Raw genomic sequence first — 22,628 nt, forward strand, 5'->3', positions numbered from 1 at the left:
CCCACTGACCAGCCTCTTTCCATCATCTCATTGTCTCTCGACTTTCCCGACCCCCACTTTCTGCCTCAAACATCTGTGAAATCCACTTCTTTCAGATGCCGTACACGAGTGTGGTAGAGCATGGCATGAGTGTTCCTGTCTGGCTTATTTTGCTTAGTATAATGAGCTCCATCCAGTCCCATTAATCTCATCTATTTAAGCTGACTTTACTCCAAGAAAACACACACACACACACACACACACACACACACACACACACACACACGAAAAGGTTTATTTGAGTTCTTTAGCAAAAAAAAAAAATCACAGTTGACCTCATTGCACACAAGATTTTTCATGCGGGTCATGAATCTGTGTGGTCCAAAGACCCTCGGAATGTGGCTGCAGCTTCTTGTTCTCTGAGAGGGGAAAACTTGACAAGTGCTCAAGTACATTCTTGAGAGCTATCTACATTCCAGCTGGAACAGAATGCCCCTGGCCTGGAGCCAGCCCACCCCACCTCTCCTACCCCATAGACCTGGTTGGAGTGTATAAATGCTGCAGTCCTCAAATGACACTGGAAGTTGGGTCTGGTAAGCCAGAGCCAAGGGCTCCCTATCTCAGCTCACCCACTAGTTTGGCAACATGGGTTTCTATTATCACTTCCTTTCTGAGGTCTCCTCCCAGTATCAACAGAAAACTTGACAGTAACCACAATAATGTCACATCTAAAAACAATACGATACGTGCTATAAAAGTGCAGGGCTAGCCTTCAAAGTCACACTGGCTTCCTACCTCGAAGTTCAGGGTGGCATCTTAGTTCCTAATGCTCTCAGATGTGTTGCTGAAAGTGCTACACTCCGGCTTTCCCTTGTCTATTTCTCCCTGGCCCTGGCACTATGTTGATCTCAGCTCCCTGGACCTTTTAGGCTTCTGAGCTCTGCCTTTGGAATGAGCTTCCGGCAATAACATCAGCTGATTGCTTGGGCAGGGCTATCCCTCCGGGCAGTGGAAAGCCTCTGTGGTTCCTGAGTAGAGAAAGTCTGCTTCCCTGCAGGCCAGCCTACCGATCGATCGTGCACTCACCTAGTCAGGAGATGACTGTATAAAGGCTGTGGTTCAGATATTCATTACTACAGATGGTCAATGTGTTATGTAATTAAAATGTTCATAGTATTACTGTGCAAGTCTGTAATTCCCTTGGGTTCAGGATTTCTCAGGGTGGAATACAGATATCTGAGGGGCTCAAAGTGAGTCTGAATCAGTCAGTGCCCTGGGCAGTGCTTGATTCAGTAACTGTCCCCCACTCTCTTCCTTCCTCTTTCCCTTCCTTTATCCCTTCCTTCTTTACTCCCTTCTTTCCTTCCTAATTTGTAATAGAGACCAACTCCACACACACACTCACACACAATCTATCACCACCAAAACAAACCCACAAAACACACACACACACACACACACACACACACACACACACACACACACTACCACCACCACAAAACAAAAACAACTTCCCAATATGTTGGGTATAAAAATAGAATGTGGAGGCAGAATAAAAAATTATTGGATTTAAGGAAAAGGAAGATCTGGGGGTACAGTTGCTTTTAGATGGAGAATGGGGAGTTGGGTAGCTGGTTGGTTAGTTAGGTAGTTATTTATTTAGTTAGTTAGTTGGCTAGTTAGTTGGTTGGTTGGTAAGAGATGGGATATTGTTATTATATCCAAGTTGATCTCAAACTCCTGAGATCATGTGGTCCTCCTGCCTCTATCTGCTACAGAGTTGAGTCTGTATGTCTGTGCTGCGGGTGGGGGTGAGGAACTTTTCAAACATCAAGGAAAGGTAATCATTCAGAGGGGTGACTCTTCAGTGAGTGTGGAACAAGAAAGCATACTGTGGGATACTTCTAGGTAGGATTACAGAGTTAGCTCATGCTGAAATATTACAGAAATAGCTCATCCTGAAAATACAAAGAGAAGACTTGGTAAGGGTCAGGGTGAGACTGCTCTCACGCCTGTCTTCTCTTACTCGCTGCACCACTTTCTCCTCTTTATCCTTCTTCTCCCTCCACCTTTCCTTCCCCTCTTCCATTTCTCCACCATCGTCACTCCCATCTACCCCACAAAAACAAATAACATGATCGGGACTGACTGAGGCTAAACGTACAGTAAGTTCTAGGCCTGTGTGCTCTGTGCAGACTTCATATGGTCCCTGAAAGTGTTTCAGGAAGTCGATCTCTGGGAAGAAAGACTTCAGGAGCACAGAAAATCAATGATAAATGGAGTGGCTCAAGGTCACAAGAACACACTGTTCCCTCTGAATCTCAGAAAGCTAGGGTCTTCCTGTACAGGCTTTTGCATTTGGAAGCCTAGAAATCTGCATGTTCTGGAGGTCAAAGGGGCTCTCTCTCCGAAGAAGAGAGAGGGGACGTCCATATTTAAGTGTTTAAGCAAAAAGAAAGATTTCATAAGAAGTCTCCAAATGAACTCTAAGGTAAGGCAGATGCTGAGGTGGGCAGAGTGTCCATCTGGGAGACAGCAGGAAAGCTTTATGTTGGAGAAGAGGGACTGGGCTCCCACGAGGTCTTTTCTTTCCTAGGAACTCCACTATCGACTTTCCCATGGCTATATCCTGCCTTCTGCCCAGCCTCTAGGTCAGCCTGGCTTCCTGTGGGAGTTGATCCCTAGGGGTCTGGAATCCCCAATCATATCTCTTCCTTAAAGACAGGACCTGGCACAACACTCCACACTGTATGGCTGTGCCACTCAGGGATGTAACAAGAGATTCAAGGGCGTACCTCAAACCTGGGCTTCAGAGATGAAGAAGACTCACCGGGTAGATGAAATGAGCTGTCCACTAAGTCTGATGGTCTGAGCTTAGTCTCTGGAACCCACAGAGTGGAAGAAGAGAACATTTAGCAACTTGTTCTTGAGCTCCAGACAGGCACTGTGGCATGCCCCCTCCCCAGTACATAAATGTAAGCAACAACAACAACAACAAAATGGCTTCAGAGTCGTGGATTTCCCATGGTTCACTGAGCATCTTAGCATCACTTTCAGTATGGATCACACACAGTTGTCATCACCCAGCAGAGTCAAGGGGATGCTCTGTGTATGCACAAGGCTACCAGGGGACAGCATGGGCCAAGATAATTAGCAGCTAAAACTATCATCAGAAAAGGGCTCCATGGTTATAATTAAAGTAAGTAAGCTTGCTCTCTTATTATGAGCTCCGGAAATAAAGAACCTAGGAAAACTTAGACAATAAAGCCAAAAAGAAGTCTATATCCCATTTTTACAGTAGAAATAAATAAAAGCAAAATATTAAATCTAGTTTGTATATAACAAGAATGAAGAATGATGTGTAAATTAAAATAATTAAGTATAATAGGCCATGAAAGTATGAGGTAACTTTCTGTAAATTAGGTTGGCACTGATGACATTTATGTCTGGTATCATCTGCATATGCTTTAAATTCCATGTAAATATCGATGGTTATTAACTCAAGGAGTATCTACTTGGCTTGTTTGCACTAAGTCATGCTATACATGATAGAGAAAAAAAAGGAATTGAAGTAACTATAGGTTACTGTTTGTCTGTCTTCTATGGCTCATATTTTATAATCTTTTACTTCTTCTATGGCTCATATTTTATAATCTTTTACATGCATGAAGTGTGTGTATGAGTGTGCATGTATATTCACGTTTGCGTGCTTGTGGGTGCCTCTGTAGCCCCAAGGTTGATATCCGGTCTCAATCGTCTCTACCCAACATATGGGAGTAGGATCGCTTGCTGAACCAGAGCCCACAGTTTTGGTGAGGTTGTAGCCAGCCTGCTTGCTCCAAGGGTTCTGCCACACCCACTGGCTTTTAAGTAGTCTCTGGAGAATTCAAATTCCACTCCCGGGCTTACATGGCAAGCATTTTAACCAGCTGAGCCGTCTCTGCCGCCCTGTGTGCAGTTTTAAATGGCTGCTTTGGTATCAGCACCAGAGGTCGATTTCACAGGGCTTCCAAGAGAGGAACCCAGCTAGAAGGCATCCACAGTCTATGGATAATAAACGTGGATACCGGTGCAGGAGTGGTGAACCTAGAGCGGCAATCTGAAAGTGAGGAGAAGAGGATGTCCTGGTGAAGAGGTGGTGACTGAGAGGGGAGTTGGAGAACTTAGAGAAGGCTCCATGGGTGACCTAACAGAGCAAGAGATATTGTTTAGTAAGGGGAAAAAATTGCGGACAAGCATGAGGCCCTGAGTTCAAATCCCTAGCATGGATGGAAAAGCCAGACATATACATCATATACATATACATATACATATACATATACATATACATATACATATACATACACATACACATACACATACACATACACATACACATACACATACACATACACATATACATGTATACACACACACATACACACACACACACACACACATATATATATATATATATATATTTATATATATATACCTGCAGCCTTAACGGAGATCTCTAGAGATCAGAAACAGAATTGCTGAGGCTTGCTGGCCTCCAGCTTTGCTCCTGGTTCTGTGAGAGACCCTGTCTTAAGGGAACACAGCTACACAAGATAGAGCAGGATACCTGACCTCTTCCTCTTGCTTCAGAATACAGATATGTGCACCTGCACATGTGCACGTGCTCTTGCAGGTAAAATATTTACACAGATGAAATAAATCTTTTTAAAATCTTTAAAATGAAAACAGAAGAGACATGGTATTAGTTAAAATGTTAAAGGCAGATTAAATAATTATATAGAGTTGTCAAGAGTACTGACAATTGTATTCGAAACCTCCATCTAGTATCAAGTGTTAAAAAAAAAATCTTGGACAAAAAGAACCACTTTTTTTCTTTCCTTTTTGTCTTAGTCAGGGTTTGTGTTCCTTCACGAAACATCAAGACCAAGAAGCAAGGTCGGGAGGAAAGGGTTTATTCAGCTTGCGCTTCCGCATTGCTATTCATCACCAAAGGAGGTCAGAATAAGAACTCACACAGGGCAGGAACCTGGAGGCAGGAGTGGCTGCAGAAGCCATGGAGGAATGCTGCTTACTGGCTTGCTTCCCCTGGCTTGCTCAGCTTACAGAACCCAGGACCACCAGCCTGAGGATGACACCACTCACAATGGGCTGGGCCCTCCCACCCTTGATCACTAATTGAGAAAATGCCTTACAGTTGGGTCTCCTAGAGGCTTTCCTCAAAGGAGGCTCTTTATGATGACTCCAGCTTGTGTCAGGTTGACACACAAAACTGACCAGTACACTTCCGTTTTTCATATTTTTAAGAAGTAAACTATTCTACATAGTTCTCTTGATTTTGATTCTGTTTTCAACTCATGAGCTCTAGTTGAGTCCTGGTTAATTTCAACCATAGGTGAGCAGAGCACCAGTGTGATAAAGTGTGTGTGAAGGGAAAAGTGAGGAATAGATGTTTAAATCTGGCTTCCAAACAAGCCACTCCTTCATGTTTCACTTGCGAGCGAATCGGCTAGAAATCTCAGGTCTTGGACCATGAGATTCTGATTCAGTCTGACTGGCTGCTGAGAATGCAGCTCCTTACAGCTCCTGGGTATGCCAGTGCTGCTTGGGTTGGGAAGGGTTCTAAGTCTTTGAACGTGTGCTGATCTGGAGCTAATATGGGGCTTTGCTTGGCTCTTGTTCATTTGCATTGAACTCAGAAGAGCATCCCTGAACCATGTCACCACTGAGCCACCATTTCTCGCAGTGTCTGTCTCTTTTTCCTTATGCAACTCCAGTCAGAATACAGCACATGGTGCTTAGATGAACGTCTTGTTCAAAAGACTTGTGAGGGATTATCAGAGTCCTACAACACCCTGAAGCTGGTACCATGATTAGTCCAATGTGACAGAGGGTAAGAGTCCACCCCGGAGAAGTTAATCCACACCAATATGCACAAAAGGATTCAGGATCCAGGGGTAGTCCAGATGCCAGCCTCTTGAGCATCCGTTTCCTCCCTCCTGTGGAACAACTCATTTTCTTCTGCTGCTGCATCGAAAATATAAGGCAGATGACTGCTCTTACCCTCCAATGCTGATAATCTCAGTCTGTCCTTCCATCAAAACTCTAGGGCTCTGGGCCGAGGCTACAGCTCAGGGAGTAAGCGGTGCCTGCTGTGGAGGTGAGGACCTGAGTTTCCATCCCAGGATGTGTGAAGAGCCAGTGTGTGTATCTGTCAACCCAGCACACCTAAAGCAAGACAGAAGCTATAGGCTGAGGAATCCCTGGAAGCTCACACACCAGGAGGGGGAGAGGCCCCAGAAGAATGGAAACTGAAAACCAACTCTCGGGGTTGTCGTTTGACCGTCACACTCACTCTCTGACTGGTGCTCACCCACCCAAGGATAAGCGCACAGATGAACATGCTCACACAAATATACCAGACATAGAGGAGAGATAAAGAATCCACGGGGCCTTGGGAAAAGCCATCTAAAATTTAAATTTTCTATAATCCTGCAAGGGGAGAAGTATTTGATATCAGGACTGAGATTTAAATTTTTTCAAGAAGCAGTATCAATTTATAAAAGACAATCATATGCCTCTCCAGGCCTCTTGGGCATCAGCAGAGCACCTGACATCCTACCCACCTCCCCATCCCACTCCACAAAGATGACAAACTTTCCCCAAGAACTTTCCTAAAGCCACTATGTGACAGATTACATTTATGACCTGGGCACAAACTCCACAATGTCCTTAAATCTTAATAAAGATTTTAATGACTGTCTTCTTGTTATTTTACCAAAGAGACCCTAATTACAGTTAACCAAAATGATTGTGGTGGGGGTGTAATGTATGAGAGAGAAAATATAAAATAAAATAAAATAAAAAATAAAATAAGTGACCACAATGCATGTTTGCACAAAGATTTCGCAAAAGGCTCTACCATGCAGCAGCTAAGTTTGTCCTCTAGATAGTCTGATACAAGTGGTTTGGAATTCATTGAGTACTGGAACTTTTAAATATTTCTCAGGAGACTCTAATGTACAGCCACGGTTGTGCATCATGGAAGATGCCCCTTTCACTCTACAATCTGAGGTGGTGGGGAGAGAGGACAGGGAATTCAGATGGCCAGTAAACCTGCATTAGAAAATGGAGAAAAGTAAATGTTCGCTGCTTCTTCAAGGAAGCTGGCCCTTTCTTTCAGTAATTAACATCCGTTAACAGGCTACCTAAGTGCTGATAGCTGAGTTTGTACCCACTGATATGTTTATGACGTTTGGATGGTTATCGTCAGTCCTCCTCAGTTACCACTGTGATGATATTATGGTTGTTTAATGGGAGCCTTGTTGAGCTAGCAAAACCATTCAATTGTAATTCTTCGTGCCTGTTACTACATCTCTTGATCTCTGAGGTGATGGTACCTAACTGAAACTGATTTTACTGTAGCCTATACAGTTTAAATGATTTACCTCATTCAGTGTAGTCTGCTGCAGAAGATAGCGTTAAGAGCCTTGCAACAATGTATCCTACCAAGCCAGAAGTGACATTTGCATCGAAGGCCCTCCCAGTCAGGGACACCCTGGACCAGAGTTGGCTCTCATTTTCTCCTCCGTTTCCGCAGATAAGGTTTAGCCTGAAAAGCAGTTCAACTCAGAGAATAGGATGCGCTTTCTCTTTCCCCTCAGCTGCCTCTTGCTCTTGGCATTTTGGAATGCCGGGACTGCCAGGACAGTAACTCGAGCCTCCAAATTAATCAAAACACACAGTGCCCAGTTCAAGCCCTGGCAAAGAAACCTGGGAGCCAGGCAAGCTCTCCTCTGCTGACCCCGAGGCCACAACTTCCCCAGCCACCACCCCTTAGATGCCACAATGCTTCCGCTCCCAGGCAGGTGCCCTGGCACTGGAGCAGTGTCTTCCTGAGGGCGGCTTACCCGGGGAACAAACAACCCGGTAACTGAACCGCGGGAACTGCGGGAACTGCGGGGTAGCAGGCAGACCTAACACGCACCTCGAGGTTGTGGCTGGAGGTAATCCACCCGTGACCGTGTTCCTCTTCACAGCCTGTCCAGCCTCAGGTCTGTGTGCTGGCTGCGAGTTGAAGACCGGCAGCAGATGGGCAGCCCCTAGAGCTGCCAGCAAACCCGGCCTCCAGAGTCGCAGACTCCCGCGCGCCTCCCGCTTAATCTGGGCAGGGCTGCTGGCCACTCCCCCCACCCTGTGCAGCCACCTCCCTACCGCACACCCCAAAATTCCTCACGCTGACCTGCACCCGCTAGGCACCGGAGTCCCAGGATCGTAGGGACATCACCTCTTTCACCCTGACCCCTGGAGCTGCGCCCACCTGCCTGCTCTTCGGACGCCCAACCCTTTCTCACTTCCTGGGCACGATGCCCGGTTGAAGGGACAGTGCCTGGCGAGCTGGGAGGGAGAGGGGACGAGGGCGGGACCTCAGCCACTTTCTTCCCTCCCTTGGTGTAACAATCAAAAGCTTGGGTGAGGACAAACAGACCGCAGTGGGTCCAGCCCTTACGAAACTCGTCCCAGTGAGCCAGCAAGGCGAGCTTCACTGCGGGATTTCTCCAATCTATGCCCCGCGGGGAACATGGAGGCCTGAGAGCCCGTGGATCCCATAGGTCACTGAAAACACCAGGGACCGTCGCCCATCATGCACTCAGAGACTGCTCCAAGGTTCTTGGCGCTCCTGCTGCCTATCCTGTTGCTGCTCCTGGCTGCCCCGCCTGTGGTTAGCAAGGTGAGTGACTGAAAGGTTGTGCAGACCCCACCGCTTGGCAGAGCTATCCCTATCCCAGCCTGTGGGACAAGCCAGTCGCACTGACTAGGGCTCTGTCTTTGAGTCACTATCTGGAGGGTTGCGCAGCTGCTGCAGGCTCCCCCTGAGTCATGGGATGGCAGCACAGGGAAAGGAGCAAGCAGCTCTGAGGAACAGGTGGAATTTGCTACACTGGAAGAAGCGCAGAGTCAGTCAGTGGTCCAGGACCCCAGGAGTCCCGGATGGAGGAACAAAGCTCACAGAAATCAGTAGATGGTTACCAATAAATAGGTCATAGACAGACAGACGATGGTAGGGATGGATCTAAGAGAACTGATGATGATAAATATAAGTGATATAAGATAGTTACAATGGTGATAAGTAAAAAGACAGAAGTAAGAGGTAAATAGATAATACATGGACGGACAGATAGATGAGTTTGGTAGAAGATGATGGATGGGTGGGTGGGTGGATTGATGGACGGATGGACAGATGGACAACAGACAGACAGACAGTGAAAATAATGGCCGAGGTACTGGAGATGTCAGGATGGTAAATGAACAGGTGGCTTGGTTGGCTAAAAGTTCACCAGCCTGGAAGGAGAAGCCCCTTTGGAGACTCAGCCCTGCTCCTTCCAGACCTCATCTTGACTCTGACTTCCCTGGGGTTCAGTGTTCCTTTGGACTCTCAGGACACAAAAGCCATCACAGCTAAAAATAAAAAATCAAGACATAGAACTTATATTAGGATGGATTAAGCAATATCAGGTTGATTTGGTTTTTATTTGGAATTTGGGTCACCCTGTGCTCATTTGAATCTTCTCCATAATGTTTGGGTTTTTTTGCCACTAAAGATAGAAATCTCCTTGAAACTATGAGGAGCCTAGAAGGGGCTGGCTAGGTTTCAATTTGTGAATCAGAAATTTAACTTTTCAGATGCTCGACGTTTGTTGACTTGGGTATGGTGAGCTTCATTTCCAGTGATGAGCAGGTGCCTCGGTCTTACAGGACCGAGCCTGTGACTGGAGATTAGTGGTCCCATATGCGTCACCGGCAAACACCTTAAGGACCTATGGCTGCATGTACTCTACTAGTTTCCACTGTACATACCCTTTAAGGAAGGCACGGCCGACAACATAGCTAGGCTAACACTCCTCTGGATCCCATTCCTCTAGATTTCTGATTTCCCACAAAACCCAGATCCAGTCTTTCATGGTGTTTCTTTCCAATTTCTGTGCACTTAGATCCACAACTATGTACCCACAGCAATATAGAGCTGTATTTTTAGCAGGACTATTTTCAGATTAAATGTGTTCTTTGGCAACTTGCAGGCCTGTCTGCACCTGAGGTTAAGTCTTCCTCTTCTAGCTCTTCACTTTGTTGCACAGCTTTCAACAAAGGGCTAAAGTTAATGGATCTGGTCGCCCACCTTTCATTCATGTCTTAGCGTCCTCACCTTTATACTCTAAAAAATTTTGTAACCTATATAAAGTGGCTATAACAAGACCATATTTATCAGGGTTAGTGAGGTGGCTCAGTGTATGGAAACTGGCAACATTGACTCAACTCTGAAATAGCATAAGAGAACCAGCTCCTGAAAGTTGTGTCCTTTCCCTGCCTACACTCACAAAATACATACATACATACATACATACATACATACATACATACATACATAGGACTGCCTGACCTAGGTGACTAAATACTGCCGGGCAGGATGGCTACAACTCATGTAAACTGGGGTGGATTCTCTAACAGCTTTAGCAGAAACCAGAGAATCATGTTATACAAAAGCCTAAGAACATTCTAGAACAGTAATCATCACCATCACCATCACCATCGTATTTCTAGACTCAGAAGAAAAGCAATGAGATTGTGAGGGGACCTCTACTCTTGGAAGACTCAAGAGGTGAGCCAGAGCTGAGGAGATGGCTCAGTGATTAAGAGCAGTTGTGGGTCTTGCACAGGACCTGGGTTTGAGTCCCAGAACCCCTATGTTGATTTACAATCATCTGTAACTCAAGACCCAGGGATCCAGTGTCGTCTTCTGGCCTCCATGAGCACAAGCACATACATGATCACATGCCTACATGCAGAGAGAAGAGTCCCACACAAAACAAAAATAAATAAATCTCATTTATAAAATGTGGTAGCCTGAGACCACAGACCCTCCAGTCGTAATCACATTGTGACGTTTGCTTGCATCTTACAAGTAAAACTATTTCTGTTTTGAGTCTGGAGAGGTCAAAACATTACAATTTAAGTTGATGACTGCCACAGTGAATCCTTCTGTTCTGTGTCTATTGAAGCTTCAAGTGAGCCTTTGTTAAAAGCATCCAGAGTTATCATTTCCACTGCACCTTCTGAAGGGAACAGAATCAGTGTCCCCAAAGACTACCCAGGAGGTCCCCAATGAGCCACATTATAGAGAAAAGATATCTCAACTTAACTGGTACCTGGGCGACATGTGCCAACATGGCTGAACCTACACGTCAGCTGTGACCTTGAGCAAGGCAGGCAGTACTCTGAATCTCAATCTTTTTAGCCGTGACCTGGGAGAGTTGACACCCCTCCCGTAGGCAGCAGGTAATAAGTGAGGTAGTAGGGGAGGGGACATTCTTCATGTCCATCCAGCTGTTGACAGCCTGGAATTCCAGCATCCTTCCAGAAGAGACGCTAGAAATCTAGCTCTTAGTCATAAATGTCTTGTATTAGCAAGCAACTGAGTTTGATTTAACACCAAGCAAAAGAACAAGCAGGAAACAAGCAAATCATTTGTGAGTCAAACAACCTGAAAGTGAGAGATACGTTCAACGTTTGGGCTATCGTGTGTCTAATCTCTGTGCTATGTTAGCTGAATGTCTCCAGTTGTACTTTAGCATTTCCCCAAACAGGAAGCGAGCAGCAGTGCTGACCCTGAATGCCCTGCTTAGCCAAGGTGGAAACTGCCTGCTCACACAGTTTGTCCCCAAGCACCCAGGGAGAAGGACTTTGCTGCTTGACTGAGGAGCCAAGGGCCACCCAGCTGTTCGCTGTACCTACAGGTTTACGGCTATGTTCTGCTCAGTTCACCCATATCAAACTAGCAAGCCTTCTGTTACTATTCCAGGCAATAGTGAGGAATAGAGGTGCCTATCTCTGCTCCCTGGAGAAGGTAAACGTCACTGGCAAAGTTAGGATTCTCTTAAGTTCTAGGAAGAACTGCAAGATGCACATAGCACCCAAAGACACTTTCTCATCTGAATTTATTTTCAACAATCAAAACCCAAAAACTTTCGTTGAACTAGTTATCATCTCAAACAGACAAAAAAAGTAGTGTAATCTAATAGCACAGATTTATCTATCCCTGAGATTAAACAAATATTAATAAAACTTGGCTCGTTGTCTCTCAGACTCCCTGTGTTAGGGGGAAAAATACAGAATGTCATCATACTTAAGTTCTTAACTGTGTTCCAACCCAGGAGGTCTGTGTATTCCGTTCTCATGGAAGATTTTGTGTTTATTGTCCACACAAAGGAGTGTGTGTGTGTGTGTGTGTGTGTGTGTGTGTGTGTGTGTGTGTGTGTAGTCTCCTTAAAAATAAATATCATTGTTTCATGGTTTTTCAAATATAATAGTTTCATATTACACACTTGTTTTTTTTAAATCATTGACTAGTGTGTCATTGGATTTTATCCCTATTGACATATTTTTTTGGTAAAAGAACCCGTTTCATAGTATCCTGTAATATAAAGTCCATTGTTTTGCCAGCCTCTTCCTTACAATGGAAGCCAGGCTCCACACTTTTATTTTACAAAGTTGCCGTGTGTGTGCCTCTCTGTAGGTAACATTGTGACAACAGGAATAGGAATTCCTGGGTACATAGAGAAAAGTTTGTTTGTTTTATTGTTACAGTAATTGTTCAGTATCGCTACATTACTCTATGTGAGGTTACATCATGCTTACTTTTCCCTTCATCAATGGCAAAACTTGATGTGCTTGGATGTTAGCAAGCAAGAGAGACCTTGTTCTAACAAGTAAGCCTTCATCCTTGATTGCGTCTTTATACTTCCCCCCACTGTGAACTGCATGGACCACTTTCTGCTCCTGAGTCTACTGCAAACTTTGCCTTTCTCTTACTAAAAAATCTGAAGGGAAGTGTGTACTTGGATATCAAACTTAAGCTATTTAAATGTATTGCAAGAAGGTGATTGTAATCTTTGGTTTACCTCTTTAGCGATGTCCGAAGGTATACTATTTCATCCAACATAACTTCAAATTTACCCATGTTTCTTCAACATTTTGTCTTCTGCTCCTTGTCAAAGAAATCCTTTCTTGGAATTATGAAAACATCACTTCATATTCCTTCATTTGAAAAAAAAGAAAAGCCTTATAGTTTAAAAGTCTTTATCCTGGAACTGTCTTCGATTTACAGTATATGGATTCATTTTCACCCATATAGATAAATTATGCCATATTCTTTCTCTGGTGCATTTTTCCTGCTTCCCAGATACGTCTGTAAACACATAAAGCATGTAAGCTCTCTGTCCGATCGCACTCATCCTCTGCCGTTCTGTTTTGTTTTATTCTCTGTGGCAATAGCACGCTGATTTTGGCCACTTTCTTTGTTTTCAAACTACATCCTCTAGAGCCAGTCACAGACATAGTAGTCACGCCTGCTGTTACTATTGTCTTTAAAATTCTCACTGCCATTTTTCTATGTCCCTCTCGCTGAGGGCTGGCATCCACTTAGCAAAGTTCTACCAACAATCCCTGATAGAGGCTGATATGCATTGCATGTAACAGATGGGTTGTAAACGTGTGCCTGTCTAATACAAATGCTACTGATTTTAAAGCTTTAATGGGGGTCTAGAAACCTTTAATTCTCTTACTATTTCTAATAGCTTATGCATTTAGATTTCACATGTAACGAGTCATATGATCAGTGAATAATAACTTTATTTCTTTCTAACTTTTATATATTTTGTCCTCTCTCCCTCTACCTCCCCATTTCCCGCTCCCTCCCTCACCCCTCTGTGTGTGTGTGTGTGTGTGTGTGTGTGTATTTGTAGGGACAGAGGCTCTTACACATGTGTATGGAGACCAGAGATCAACATTTGGGTGTCTTCCTCAGCCTCTCTCTTCCTTACTTTTGAGAAAGGCTCTCTCCCTGATCTTTAAATTCACCAACTAGCCAAACAGGATGGCTAGCAAGCCCTTGGGCTCATTCTGTTTTGGCTTCCGCGGTGTTGTAATTGTAGTGGTGTATGTCTGACTTTTATGTGGTTGCTATCGAGTGAACTCCAGTCCTCATGCACTCTGCTGAGTGAGCCATCTTCCCAGCTCCTCCTCTCCCTTTTAATACTGTGCTAATTATAATTAGCACTTTGATCTTGTCTCATTACTTAGATTAAAGGGAATGCTAACAATTCATTGATGCTAGGTCTGCTGTATAGTTTTAAGATAGTCTGTCAGATAAAGAGTTTCCTTCTCTCATGAATCTATGGTTTCTATTTTATTAAATGAATCTATATTAATGCTATCACTGGTCTTGGATATAAAATAACATAATCTTTAGTTAGCTGATACAGTAAGTCAGTATGTTTTGAATGTCAAACCTTCCTTGCATTACTGTAGGATGAACTCTTAATAATGTTTCTTAAAATACACTAAGTATTGAAGATGACACAGACCTGAGAGAGCACACTAACAAACGTAGAGTGTGGTCGGCCACCAGTTGATAAACATCAGTAAAGGCCATACTGATCAAAGACCAGAGCATTGCCAGGACCAAAGAGTCACTCCTCCAGCTCTCTCTGCTGGAAAGACACTAAAATCTGCTTTCAAGTCATCGCTTCTTTCCATTTCTTAAGACTTAGCATCCAAGCGCTCACCCCAGCCCTCACTGCCACTTTGCCTGCGCTGAAATTTCCGTATCTAGAGTCACAAGATATTATTCCTTTTTGGGCTTGTCATGTTGTTTCCTTCTGACTTCCATTGTGACCAATCTCTTGGAGGCTTGGAATGGGATTTCACTTTCCTTGATGGGTAGTGTTCTGAGGTTTGAATAAAAGCAGCATCTCTACCTAGGAGTGGCTTCCAAATTGAGGCCATTACAAGTAATGCTACCACATACATCTTCATTTATGAGGCCCTGAAATATTATTTTAGTTTTTTGTTTTCTTAATATTTAAGTATTTTATGCTCCTGATGCTACTATATACAATATATTTTAAATAATCTGACTATTAAGAACATAATAAACCCAGTTGAATTTGGTATTTTGATAGTGAGGAAGTAATTTGAAAAGTTCAAATGGATTGAATGGAAAAAAATGTCCTGCCTTCATTACACGACAAAAATTTAATTAATAGCATTTTAATATCATCAATCACAAAACCTTTTAAAATGTTTTTGCAATAGCTTTGCCATGTGGATTATCAAATGCTATTTCTTAATCATCGAATACATTAAGGTTTTCCTGGTTATATTATTGTTCTTAAATTATGGTGCAAGTTAGAGACTGATTTTTAAAAATTTTTGTGAAGGTCAAACCTTTTGATCATGCCATTAAATTGTAATATGTGAGACAGGATCTTGCTATGTAGCTCAGGCTGGTCTGTAACTCAGAATCCTGCTGTCTTAGCATCTCAAGTGCCCTGACTACACATGCAATGTCACCACCCTAAGATCACTATGTTTTAATATTTCCTCTCCTTCCTTTCTCGAAATTCAATGTTCTCATTAGTGGTGTGCTTGGCCTTACTAGGTTTCCTCCTTGTTCTTACTCTTTAACAATGATTAACCCACTTATTTATTTTGCGTGTGTGTTGGTGCACACAAGCCATGGCATGCCTGTGGAAGTCAGAGGGCAGACTGCAGGAACCACATCTCCCTTCAGCTTTTAGGATCCAGAGACCTAATTTGAGTCATTGGGCTTAATGGCCAGTGCCTTTCTCACGGAGCCACCTCACTAACCCCAACTTCATCCTGACAAGGAGATGCTTTGCTAATCAAACCTTCATGGCCTCCCTGAGTCTGTTATCTTTATCTTCAACCTCGCAACCTCCAGTCACCCCCAACATTACACCAGCTTGTTTTCATGGCTTCCCAAGGCTTTGTTCCACTGCTTTGCCATTGCACCTCAAAGTTAAAGGCTTCCGTGTCTATGGAGCCAATCTTTCTGCAGTGGGCAGTGGGAGATATGGAATAAATTCTCTTCTATTCAGAGAGCCTCACACAGGTCTTCTTTGTAGCCCAGTGAGAATCAGTCTCATTTATACATATGCTGTCTCCCATGCTACTTCTGGAGGAATCAAGGCCAAGATACTTCTTCTATTTTAACTTCCTTCCCCCCGCACCCCACTGAACTGGGAAACTTCCTTACATTCACACTCCAGTTCTCTAATTCTCTCTTCAGCTGTTTTTAACTTTCAGAGGATTTTCCTCCACTGTAATTTCTCTGTACTAACCATGAATTTGATGTATGGCATGCCCATTAAAATCTAGGTCTAGAAATTACTACCTGTAGTTACTTCATCAGCTGCTCATCTTAAAATGGAGGCAATAGGTTTGAACGTTAAGACTTTATGGAGCCTGGTTGATTTAATATTCATGCTCTCCTTTGCATGTTGTTAGCCATTCCCCATACATTAACTGTTACTATGCTATTCACCATCTCTTACTTTCAGAGACCACGTGAGTCTCTAGTCTCTGCATGATTTCCATTCTTATTTATCTGTCTTTCCCATGGCACCTTTTGCTGCATCTTAAGCATTTTCTACAAGTCTCTACATTGTCACCCTAATTCTTGGTCTTTATTTCAAGATCCTGTGTCTTCTGTTGGCTGACTCTCTCAGGGGGAGAGTGTGAGGAAGAGCATATGGGGCAGCGTCTCCTCTCATCACTCAGCCTGTCTCAGCCATTGAGAGCTACAGAACGAAGTAGCTCTCCCAAGCCAGATGTTTATGTCCCCCTCAAAGCAATAAAGTAAAACCTTGCCCCAAGGTGATCGTGTTGGACAATGGGCCTTTAAGAGAAGATTTACTTATGAGGGAGAAGCTCCGGAGTGTGATTAGTGTCCCTTTAAAAAGGAGGCAAGCCTGCTTTCTGCTGTATAAGACACTATAAGGCTTTGCCAAAGCAGAGAGCAAGGCCTCCCCAGAAACCGAATCTATTACCATCTTCTTGTGGAACTTCTCAGTCTCCAAACTGTGAGTAATAAATTTTTATTATTTACAAATTACCAAGACCAAGGTATTTTATTAAATCAGTCCAAATAATCTAGGAAGGAAACAAACAAGCCTCTTTTCATGTTCCCAGGGTCACCTTCCTCCAGCTCCTCCTGCTGCTTTTTCCAAATATAGCAGGTTTTTGTTTGTCTAGACAGAGGTCAAGATCAACACAGCACAGCCACCCACTCTCTCCTCATGTCAAGCCAAGGGTCTTTCTCCTTGAGGACTTTTCTGGGGATAAGCAGTTGGTTGGTTTTTGAGTATGATCCTAGGAAAAGCAGTGAACTGAATGAAGTTTATCTCCATACTTCTATAGTTTTGACTGTGTTTGCCAGTGCGCAATATGAACTTCCTGATGTTTAGTGTGAGATTAGCTCTACTCAGTAAGGCAGAGGACTAAGGTCCCAAAAGTTTTAATCAGCGTACTCTTCCAATGCAGGGCTGTGTAGCTGGAGAACGCCCTGCATTCCTGCATCCCTTTGGAGCTGACCATACTTGCACTGTGGCGTTCAGCCAAACGAGCAGCCATCCATCAGGGAGTAAAAAACTTCCCGAGCCCTGTGAAAACACACAGTGTGTAGAGTATTTTTGTTCCACAAGGTTTATATCTGGCTTCTGCCTAAACTCTTAATCATAACATACCCTTGCCATAGCTCTTTTTACCTCAACTCCATTTCCACTTTAAGAGGAAGCTAGGATGATGACATTTTAACAGAACAGCCGTCTTCCTGAGCGGCCCTTTCAGAGTGGCCCTGAATTTCTACTTAAGCACTCAGAGGGCCTCTAGCTCTAAAAGTCACAGCGGCTTAAAGGCTGTGGTGAGACTTTGAGACGAACGCAGGTGAGCTCCTGATGCCATGATCAGTGAATAAATACCCTGGCCACACATGGAGCTCACCTAAGAGGTATCTGTGGTGATCATGTGTTGGTCCTACACGAACCTATGCATACCTATAAAGAATGGGAAGCCTAACATGAGAAAGGGATGGGCTGAGGGAAAAGTCACATTTGCAATGTCTTCGTGTTTGTAGAATTCATCTGTCTCTGTATGCCTTATGGGATACAGAGACATGGGATACTTTGACAAAATATTTTAGGTATTTATTTCTCATAGTTCTCAGAGATCTTAAGTCCCAGATCTGAGTACGTAAATGGTTAAAGGATGGTGAAAGCCCCACCCTTGACTTGCAGACTGCCAACTTCTTGTGTCATCATGTAGACAGAGCAACGTAGCTGTCTGCATCTTGCCAGGGTACTTGTCCTATCACAAGGACTTTGCCCTCATGGGTCAAGCACTACCAGGTTAAGGGTCATGACTCTAATGCATAGACTTGAGAGGGGGGATATAAAGGTTATCCACAATACCTTGTACCTTGTCTGAAGGTTTCTTGTGAATAGAGTGTGCCCTGAGCTTTGACCAAACACTTGACATTGGGGAAAAGCTATCAATGATGTTTAGAGGGTGGTGAGCCTTCTGCAGCAATCAGAGTGTATAGCCTTAGCTTTACACAGTTTCTATAACAAAAATTCTCAGTGTTACTCATCACTAGGAACTGGGAACTATCTGTAACGAGAGTCTCTGTGTTTCAGGAAACAGTTTGCTGACCTTAGCGCACAGCATCCGGCAAGCCTGACTTTCCTGCAGTGAAGTGTGTGTAGATTGGTTAAGGCAGGCTTTTACTCTGAGCTCTGCCTTTATCCGTGTACTCACTGGTTGTTGTCTTCTTCGTGAAGCATCTATAGCAAACTTTTCCTGCTTCCCAGAGTTCCCCCTTAGCATCTGCTAATTAAGGTTCTGGCTTCAGGTGTTTGTTCTGGCCGAGACTGAACTAGGCTACATTAGCTCAGTAAGTTTCCACTTCACACAGGATGAGAACTTCAGAGGCATAAACATCTCTGTGTCTGTCACACCATAGGAACATGGCGTGAGCCATTACCTATGAGCCATGTAAAACCACGCTTCAATTTTCCAAGTTTTATTTAAATATCCAAGGCAACACAAGCTAACTTTAACATATATCTCAATGCATGCATATTATCTAAATATATAATTACTATAAAAACATTGATGAGGTTTTTTTTACAGTGTTCTTCTTCATATCAAAAAATGGGAGTAGGACACATTGGTTGGGACAAGTCACATTTCTATGTGTAGCCACTGACCTGGGGAGTGACTTCTGTGCACGTTTTCCAATGGATCAGGTAGGGGTCAGTCCATATAGTCATAGCCATGGGAAGAAAACTGATTGTTTTCTATAAAAAGTCATGTCAGAGTTATAAATCAAGTTTCTATGATTAATACCATTACTATAAGACTGGGGATTAAATTCTCCTATGAGTTCTGAATGACAGACCATATCCAAACCCTAACTTGGTAAGATAAGTCCACAGGGCTGTGCATGGCTGGTTACAGATAACATTAATGTTTACACTTAATAATTTGGCTTTTTAAAGATACGACGAAGAGCATTTATGTGGCAGACACAATACCTATTGAACTACCCGTGTCTAGCAGAGCGGCTTCCGGGTGAGCCACACACAGAGTACCCTTCGTGTGTTCAGCTGACCTATCTCTCCATGCCTATAGACATTCAGCCTCATTGGGAAGGATCTGAATTTGCTGGCCATGGCACCAAAGCAGAGAGGATGGAAGGCCATTAGAGAGGTGCGAGGGAGTAAAAGGCATCTTAGAAGCAGAGGAGTAAAGGAGAGGTCCTCTAGATCAGCAGAACTTAGCCCAATCTAGTTCTGCTTCTGTACCCCCTGAAGCTAACTTGATAAGCATTACATACGGAGAAAAGAAGTTTAAAAGCTCAGCTCTGCGCATTTAATATCAGACTAAGGAACGTATTTGCACAGAGGCTGGAGAACTGGCCCAACAGTTAAGAACACTGAATGCTCTCTCAGAAGACCTGGGTTTAATTTCCAGCACCCACGTGATGGCTCGCAACCATCTGTAACTCCAGTTCTAAGGGATCTGATTCCCTCTTTCGGCTTCTGTGGAGACTAGGCACACATGTGGTGCAGAGATGACCACACACTGATACACATAAAGCAAAAATAAAGAGTATTTCCGTATGCTATAATAGGTATTGTATATGATACACACATATATGGGGTGTGGTTAAAGAATTATTTTCAGTATGTTTTCACTGCAGCATGGACGTGGTTTTAAAATGTACAGTCTTTGGGGCTATCTGAAATATAAGATTGGGGGGATACAGTTCAATTGTAGAGCTCTTACTTCCTATGTTTCAAGCCCTTGGTGCGATCCCAGAGCTAGAACAAACAAAGGAATGAATAAGTAGTTATAGCCATAAAAGTGCTTCATCGTCAGGTTAGCAGGCTGGGGAGTGTGCTGGCCAGTTTTATGTCAACTTGACAACTGCAAGAACTACTGGAGAAGAGGAAGCATTGATAAAGAATATACCGCTGCAGGATCTGGTGTAGACAAGCCTGAAGAGCATTTTCCTAATGAGTGATAAGGGAGCGCCTAGCCCACTGTGGGTGGGGCCAGCCTGGTGGCTGGTGATGCTGGGTTCACCAGAAAGCAGGCTGAGCGAGTCATAAGGAGCCTGTCAGCAGCAGCCCTCTGCGGCCTCTACATCAGCTCCTGCCTCCAGGTTCCTGTCCCGACTTCTTTCAGTGACTGGAGTGTAATGGATGTGGACTTACAGGCCAAACAAACCCATTCTTCCCTAATTTGCTTCGGTCATGATGCTGCATCATAGAAATTGTAACTCTCACTAAGACAGGGAGTAAGTCAGAAAGTTTCCAGTTTTAGTCATCAAGATCTACATTTCGTTGTCATTATTATTATTATTATTATTATTATTATTATTATTTAATCGTTTTTTGCAGTCCAGTCTTTATCCCCTTCCCAGTCCACCCTCTGACTCTTCCACATCCTCTACCTCCTCCCACCTCCAAGAGGATATCCCCACCCCCGACCCCATCACACCAGACCTTCCTACTCCCTGGGGCCTCAAGTCTCCTGAGGGTCAGGTGTATCATCTCTCACTGAGTCAAGACCTGGAAGTCCTCTGCTGTGTATGTGTTGAGGGCATCACATCAGCTGGTGGATGCTGCCTGGTTGGTGATCCACTGTCTGAGAGATCTCAGGGGTCCAGGTTAGTTGAGATTGCTGGTCTTCTCCTATGGGGTCTCCCTCCTCCTCAGCTTCTTCCAGCTTTTCCCTAATTCAACCGCAGGGGTCACCAGCTTCTGTCCACTTCTTAATTAGCTTGTCTCTCCAAATTGGACTCTCAGACAACCTATTCCACTGTTTAAAAATGAGTTCGAGTGTGTTTAGAAACACTGGGGAGATTTGCCGTAGTATAGACAAAACAGTCAGGTCCCTGGAACTTTTTTCCCATCATGACGGTTTTTGTTGCTGTGTGAACTTCCCAAGAAAAGGATTCCATCGGTAGGAAGTTGAGAAGTCTGTAATCCTCACCCTCTGGATCAAATGACAAAGTTTTCACGGGGAGTCTAAGTAACAAGGCAAGATGTTTATTTTCTTTGTTTGACCAGGGGATCATTTTATGCTGTGTGTTTATGGATAATATTGGGAAAGTCAAAGAGTTTGCATATTAGATTTCAAAGTAAGTGGGATGTGCTTAAAAGGGAGAACAAAACCACTGTAATCATATTTTCTGAAGATGACATTGCTAATAGTTTGGTGTCTTCCTTTCCAGACCCTTTCTTTGCCTACTTTTCCATCCAACAGTAAACTGGTGTACTTTTTGGGTTGTTGCTTACTATGGAAACCATTTTTATATGTCTACAAAAGGCTTGATTGTAGACTGACGTCATGTACTAAGGGAGAAAGATATCCCTCTGGGCATACTGTGTGTTTCCAGTTATTTACCAGTAAGGGCTACAGAAATAGCTTTAGCTGCAAAGTACTCACTGTGCAAGCATAAGAATGCAAACTCCAGCCGTGTGAACCACCTAAGAAAGCCAGGCATGGGTGCATTGACAACCCCAGCATGAGAACGGCAGAGAAACGTAGATTCCTGGAGCTCACAGGCCAACCACCCTAGCCTAGTGGGTGGACTACAGATCAATGGAAAGACCACGTGTAGCACATCAATGTAAATGGCACCTTGCACTGGAGGAACCATGTCTGGGGGTCACCTCTGGCCTTCACATGCACACACACACACACACACACACACACACACACACACGGTGGGGAGAATGCCAAAACGGATGTGAAGATAAACCTTTAATAAAGTCATCCTTTAAAGATGGCCATCATTTAATAAATACTTAGAGGTATGCCAGGGCGTTGAGGTAGGAGTGGGTGGGTGGGAGTGGAGCATCCTTATGCAAGGAGGGGGAGAGGGTATGAGAGGGGGGTAGGGGGTAACATTTTAAATGTAAATACATAAAATATCCAAGGAAAATAAAGTTAAAAATAGATACTTGCTTGTCAAGTGCCCAACACCATGTCATGTATTTCTGACAGCCAGATGGCAAAATAATATCATTTCCGATTCACAGACAAAAGTCCAATCCAAGAGCATTCTCGGTTAATAGAGGGAGTGAGTGTACAATGGGGACATCTGAGGATCTTTCTACATAACCGAAAAGGAGCATCAGACACTACTGTTTACTGCTTGATTAACTGCATGGCGTTTGAGATAAAATAGTAATTTATAATGCTTTGTTATTGAGGTCAATTAT

General features: G+C 43.7%; 2 protein-coding genes across 8 annotated transcripts in view; one reads left to right on the forward strand and one right to left on the reverse strand.

The window, feature by feature from the left end:
- The window catches only part of Col4a4 (collagen type IV alpha 4 chain), a 123,831-nt gene extending 115,720 nt beyond the window's left edge, over positions 1-8,111 (reverse strand). For 5 of the 7 annotated variants that reach the window (XR_015628581.1, XM_087565528.1, NM_001446400.1 and 2 more), the window contains exon 1: positions 7,964-8,111. The gene's annotated coding sequence lies outside the window, so the exon portion shown is untranslated. Of the gene's footprint in view, positions 1-2,809; positions 2,861-7,424; positions 7,589-7,963 lie in introns of all 7 variants that reach the window. The other 2 variants (XR_015628583.1, XR_015628582.1) reach the window with 2 other exon arrangements.
- A 354-nt stretch (positions 8,112-8,465) lies between these two features.
- The window catches only part of Col4a3 (collagen type IV alpha 3 chain), a 129,107-nt gene continuing 114,944 nt past the window's right edge, over positions 8,466-22,628 (forward strand). The window contains exon 1 of the mRNA NM_001413988.1: positions 8,466-8,707. Within this exon, the coding sequence (NP_001400917.1) occupies positions 8,621-8,707 (87 nt within the window). The 5' untranslated portion in view covers positions 8,466-8,620. The remainder of the gene's footprint in view (positions 8,708-22,628) is intronic.

This window comes from Rattus norvegicus, chromosome 9 (genome assembly GCF_021556685.1).
Source record: "Rattus norvegicus strain SHRSP/BbbUtx chromosome 9, alternate assembly SHRSP_T2T, whole genome shotgun sequence".
Classification (NCBI taxonomy): Eukaryota; Metazoa; Chordata; class Mammalia; order Rodentia; family Muridae; genus Rattus; species Rattus norvegicus.